General features: G+C 41.5%; 1 protein-coding gene across 5 annotated transcripts; it reads left to right on the top strand.

Moving 5' to 3' along the window:
- The first annotated feature begins 796 nt into the window (after positions 1–796).
- LOC144600586 (U6 snRNA-associated Sm-like protein LSm6) lies at positions 797–5,575 on the top strand. Of its 5 annotated transcripts, none has more exons than XM_078412386.1 (4): positions 797–911; positions 2,687–2,803; positions 3,694–3,807; positions 4,914–5,575. In XM_078412386.1, the coding sequence occupies exons 2-4, from the start codon at positions 2,710–2,712 to the stop codon at positions 4,946–4,948; spliced, it is 243 nt and encodes an 80-aa protein (XP_078268512.1). In that variant the 5' UTR covers positions 797–911; positions 2,687–2,709; the 3' UTR covers positions 4,949–5,575. The 5 variants fall into 5 exon arrangements, with proteins under 5 accessions (XP_078268512.1, XP_078268493.1, XP_078268485.1 ...); XM_078412367.1 differs by lacking the exon at positions 797–911 and adding an exon at positions 1,047–1,084; XM_078412359.1 differs by lacking the exon at positions 797–911 and adding an exon at positions 1,096–1,284.
- The last annotated feature ends 326 nt before the right edge of the window (positions 5,576–5,901 follow it).

Here is a 5,901-nt window from a genome sequence, read left to right as displayed (position 1 = left end):
CTGGTGTCAGAACATCCAGAACAACAAGGGCAACACAGTGGCAATAGTGGTAGAGCTACTGCCTTACAGGGCCAGAGACTCAGGTTCGATCCCGACCATGCGTGCTTGTCTGTACGGAGTTTGTACTTTCTCCCCGTGACCTGCATGAGTTTTCTCCAAGATCTTCGGTTTCCTCCCACACTACAAAGACGTACAGGTTTGTAGGTTTATTGGCTTGATATAAATGTAAATTGTCCCTAGTGTGTGTAGGATAGTGTTAGTGTGCGGAGATCGCTGGTCAGTGCGGACTCGGTGGGCTGAAGGGCCTGTTTCTACGCTATATCTCTAAAACGAAAAATAAATAAAACAATGCTAGCAATCTTCATGGCCAATCACAACCTACTCCAAAGCAAAGGAGTAACCATCCATTATTTTTCTTAACAGCCAATGGAGTTGCATTAAATATAAACAGCAGTACAGCCTAAAGGATGTGGAAGAAGGATATCAAGGAAAGGTGCAAAGTTATTTTGTGAACAATTGTACAGCTTCAGTCTTCATTTCAAGTGTTGATGTATTTGACATGTTATTTGTTTGGTTTTGACTTCCATGATGTGTGCAGAAGAGGACCATAATTTAATTAGTAACGAGAGAAGCAAGATATGAGCTATATCACAATGAGAATTCAGGTTTTTCTTCATCAGGAACTCCGTTCATTGTTGGGGTGGTGAGAACTCCCCTGAACTGCCAGGATGCAGTCCTGAGTCCCAGCATTGAGCGGCTGCATCAGTTTGCTCCAGCACCCCCCCCCGCCCCCAACGCCAACGCCAACCTCATGCGCGTCTCTCGACATCGGGGAGCTCGCTTAAAAATTGGATCCTTTCCAAATTATATTGTTTTACAGGGTTAATAGATTCTGCCTATAAAACAGACGAGTAAATAATCCAACTGCAACTTTCGCAAGATTACAGTTACTTGCACGATGCATGTTCGTTAACATGAAACAAATCCGTAGTTTCATTGAAGTTTTTGAATCGACTTTTTCGAATTTTGTTCCAGCGAGGCTTCTGTAGCCGTGACTCGCGGGCGTTCGCGCACGCGATTGGAGGTTGGGAGCTGGGTTTGGAACCGTCCGGGCCGCGTTCGAATCGCTTGGCGGATTCTGGGTGCAGGGGGTTTGGAACCGTCCGGGCCGCGTGGGTGCAGGGGGGGTTGGAATTGTCCGGGCCGTGTTCGAATCGCTTGGCGGATTCTTGGTTCCGGGGTTGTTTGGAACCGTCCGGGCCGCGTTCCAACCAAACCATCAGTGTGAGGAGCTTGTACGTGGATTGCGTTTGCCCTCAATTCCCCGGCACCGCGGCGAGGTCTAGGGTTGTATCTGAGTTACTCGGCCGGGCCTTCAGGGACTCTAAACCTTCCCGTTTTTTTATAAAGCATATATCTGCTTGCATTAGGCAAGTAGCTTATAATTATGTACTAACCTCTCCGTTGATGAGCCAGCAGCTGTCTATTCTGTTTTGAATGTTTATTGCCCGCAGTAGTTTCCTCGACAACTCTTAACGTACATTGTTTTATCCTGTACATTGAACTAGCCTCCAATTGAATGTTGTATGTAGTAAGGAACTGCAGATGCTGGTTTACACCGACGGTAGACACAATATGCTGGAGTAACTCAGTGGGACAGGCAGCATCTTTGGAGAGAAGGAATGGGTGATGTTTCGGGTCGAGACCCTTCTTCAGACTCAGGGAAAAGGGAGACACAGATAAGGAAGTGTAAGGTGTGAGAACGAGACATCAAAGGAGATGTCGACCAAGGAAAATGTAGAATAGATCATTGTTAGCTAGGAGAAGGTTGGCAACGAAGCACACAGAGATAAACTAATCAAGGGGACAGTCAGTCTGGTCGGAGAACTAGGAAGGGAGATAGAGAGAGAAAGTAAGGGTTACTTAAAGTTAAAGGAAATCAATATTTATACCGCTGGGGTGCAAGCTGCCCAATTTTGCATCTACCCGATCTATTCCTCTCATGATTTTATACGCCACTATAAGATCACCCCTCATCCTCCGAAACTGCAAGGAATAGAGACCCAGCCAAGTCAATCTCTCCCTATAGCTCAGACCCTCGAGTCCTGGCAACATCCTCATAAAGATTTTATGTGCTCTTTCCAACTTGACATCTTTCCTATAACATAAGGGGTAGGCCATTTAGAACGGAGACGAGGGAAAACATTTTCAGTCAGAGAGTTGTAAATCTGTGGAATTCTCTGTCTCAGAAAGCAGTGGAGGCCAATTCTCTGAATGCTTTCAAGAGAGAGTTAGATAGAGCTCTTAAGGATAGCGGAGTCAGGGGGTATGGAGAGAAGGCAGGAACAGGGTACTGATTAAGAATGATCAGCCATGATCATATTGAATGGTGGTGCTGGCTCGAAAGGCCAAATGGCCTACTCCTGCACCTATTGTCTATTGTCTAACATGGTGCCCAGAACTGAACACAATACTCTAAATGCGGCCTCACCAACATCTTTTCTACGGCAACATGACCTCCCATCTTCTATACTCAATAATCTCACTGATGAATACACTCTTGCCTTGTTATTTCTTGCCGCTGAGTAGGGTTTGTAAATCTCAGAAACCTTTTTCACTCTTGTGCAATTTCCTGGTTTGAATTAGATGTGCTGAGACTATTGAGCATGTTTCTTTTCTGTTACAGGTGCATAGGCTGAAGGACGCAAAATGAGCCTGCGAAAGCAAACGCCCAGTGATTTTCTAAAACAAATCATAGGGAGGCCAGTGGTGGTTAAACTGAACTCGGGTGTGGATTACCGAGGTACCTAACGAGTGACTGACTTGCGTGTCGATTGTGCCGGTCATCTTCTGGGATATCCCAAAATGATTCATGGATAATGCAGTAGTTGTGACATGTCGGTGGAGTTGTAAGATGGAAAATGCAAACTACAATTTGTACACAGCAAGCTCAAGCAAACACCAGTTTATCATAACCTGATCATCTGCATTCATAGTGATGCAGATTGATAAATGTAGACCAGGATAGTAGGAATAAGTCATTTGGTTTGAGATGGAGGTTTCTTAAGTGTTTGAGATGGAGGCTGTTTAATCTGGAGGTTTCTTTTGTGCCACTTTGTCTCTAAAAGAGAGCAAGGGGGGGACAGACCAGCTGTAATGGCACACCTTTTATGAGAATAAGTGGCCCTAATTTTATTGGTAGGAAGTTTCTGTTGCATTTGTATTTTGCATGTTGTACATTTTATCTATCAGTGTTTCAATTTTGGAGTCCACTGCCAATGAAAAGCCCCCTTTTCTACAGTGATAAAAGCTTTCCTTATACTGATGGTGCATCATTATTTGTAATGCGATGGATAGTGTCAAGTTTTATATCATTATCTTTCCCAATAAAGACTGGGAGCATATTACCAGTGTTTTTTTACAAAAGAATGAATGGTTTATTAGCCCAAGCATCAGGTGTGACTATAAACTTTTGTTTGAAGTTGGCATTAGTTAGTTTTAATCAAGTTCTAATTACAGTTCAGTTTAGTGAATCTCTAATCTTTTTATTATGTTGCCATCCCTGTCGGACCTATAATCTCTAATGGATGCAAACTGTCACGAGGCTGCACAACTCGACATTGTCAGCATTTGTATTGAGTATTCTCGTACTGGGTGAATATATTTTCATTGCAGCTGTCTGATATTTGCCAGGTGTTTTAGCTTGTTTGGATGGATATATGAACATAGCACTGGAACAGACAGAAGAATATGTAAACGGTCAGCTTAAGAACAAATATGGAGATGCATTTATTCGAGGCAACAACGGTAAATTGATTTTTCATTCATAGTAAATTTAGAAAATTTAGTTCCCATTATACAGCTCTTGTGTTGTTTCTTAACAAGATTATTAAAAATAAAATCTCTTCCTTTAACGTTAGTCTGGCTGCTTCCCCCACTATCTTATGTGATGCGTGCCTTTTTAATGTGTTGCTTTTTCCATATTGCCTGTCTTGTTTTCTTCTCGTTCTCTCATTTCTGGAAGAAAGTGACTATTGTTTTACGATGACGTTGCTCTGCCTTTGATGGAGTGGTTGAGGGAATTGTCGTAGGCTTGCTATGCAAGTATGCACACTATTAAAACATCTGATTTTACCTGAGCTCATTTGGTCAATGACATAACAGTTGTTAAGCCATGTCTCAGGAAAACAACAAACAAGCTCCCCTAATGGTGAGTTGATAACAGCTCAGTTATGTCTTGAGCAAAGTAAATAGTCAGTAGATAGTCCCCTTCCCTCCACATCTATCAGTTGTGCTCCTTTTTAGAAACGTTTCTTCTAATTCCTTTTACCAATTAAAATAATTAAAATATTCTTAACCACTGAGTAAAAACCCACTCGGGTATCAAGCATGTCTCCTTCCGGAAGTGACTTTCTGCCCAAAATAAGAAATTATCAGAGAAATAACAGCAAAATATCCAAAGATGAAGAATCTTAATGATTTAGACATTCGGACATGGATATTCTGATACTGTTGAATGTAATACTATTCTGGCAGTTTAACTAATCTTTCAGTCAAGAAAATTACCATTTTTTATAAACTACCCTCATAAAAATGAGTGAAATCAAGTGTTAATTTTCTATTCATTTTTGGCTAGATAGGTGTGGCAATCAACTATTGTAACAACAAAGTTTTTAGTTTATGAAGTGGTATATTGCATCCAGTAAGCATGTGGTAATAGTTCCTTTACATTGGGTAACTACCATTACAGTTTTGTGTGCAATGGATTGAATTGAAGAGGTTATGCCATTTCTCTGGCCCTTTCGTTAGCCTTCCCTGCTTCAATACACTTCTGGTAATTAATGCACACTAAATGGTGTTTAGCATCTTGATCTTTCAATTTAAAAATGTTTTTTACCTTTTTTTTCTTTCAGTGTTGTACATCAGCACACAGAAGAGAAGACTTTAGATGATGTTGTAGACTGAAGATTGATTTTTGATTTGAAAGGCATAATTTTTTTAAATGTAACAACTTTTCTTTAACTCCTTTGAAAATTTAGTTTTCTACACTATATAACTGGTGGTTTCTCAATAAAGAATGATTGGTTTACCAACCAATCTAAGTTTGGTTTACCAGATAATGGCTGTGATGTATGTGTCAAACGTGATGTCTTATTCTGACTGGTACTGGCCAGGGTGGCGCAGCGGTAGAGTTGCTGCCTTACAGCGAATGCAGCGCCGGAGACTCGGGTTCGATCCTGACTACGGGCGGCATCTGTACGGAGATTGTACGTTCTCCCCGTGACCTGTGTGGGTTTTCTCCGAGATCTTCAGTTTCCTCCCACACTCCAAAGACGTACAGGTATGTAGGTTAATTGACTGGGTAAATGTAAAAATTGTCCCTAGTGTGTGTAGGATAGTGTTAATGTGCGGGGATCGCTGGGCGGCGCGGACTCGGTGGGCCGAAGGGCCTGTTTCCGCGCTGTATCTCTAAATCTAAAAATCTATTTTGGAAGTATTGTGTACAATTAAAGGAATATGCATGTTTGGATAGAAGCTAATATACTGCTGGAAACATTGTGAATAAAGGACTAGATGTACATGTCTTACTTTGTTAAAGTTCAATAGCGCACAATAACAACAATTATCACTAATATATTGTGGGAATTAACAAAGGGAGGATGAATCAGAAGCATTCTGTAATGCAGAAGTTATGCTATCAGAGTCACTTCCTCATTACTTTTCATGTTTTGCTTTAAATATTCCTGAGTAACTGGTTCTATTTGTACCAGGTTCGAGAATGGTGGTGCAATTCCGCACTGGGTGGAATTATGCTGACTGAATGTCTGCAGTTCCCTTTGGAACAGCCAGGACTCACCCCTCGGGGAGTCTCTGGTTTTATGTGTGTACAATTCAAATACA

Source organism: Rhinoraja longicauda, chromosome 1 (genome assembly GCF_053455715.1).
Source record: "Rhinoraja longicauda isolate Sanriku21f chromosome 1, sRhiLon1.1, whole genome shotgun sequence".
NCBI classification, from domain to species: domain Eukaryota; kingdom Metazoa; phylum Chordata; class Chondrichthyes; order Rajiformes; family Arhynchobatidae; genus Rhinoraja; species Rhinoraja longicauda.
Note: the sequence above shows the minus strand (reverse complement) of the source record. Positions and strands in the feature narration are given on the sequence as shown.

Excerpts from the sequence above, each read along its gene's own strand:
- LOC144600586 (XM_078412386.1), top strand. The coding sequence starts at position 2,710 with ATGAGCCTGCGAAAGCAAACGCCCAGTGATTTTCTAAAACAAATCATA. Across the intron at positions 2,804-3,693 it reads CTCGGGTGTGGATTACCGAG|GTGTTTTAGCTTGTTTGGAT; the intron begins GTACCTAACGAG and ends GATATTTGCCAG. Across the intron at positions 3,808-4,913 it reads ATTTATTCGAGGCAACAACG|TGTTGTACATCAGCACACAG; the intron begins GTAAATTGATTT and ends TTTTTCTTTCAG.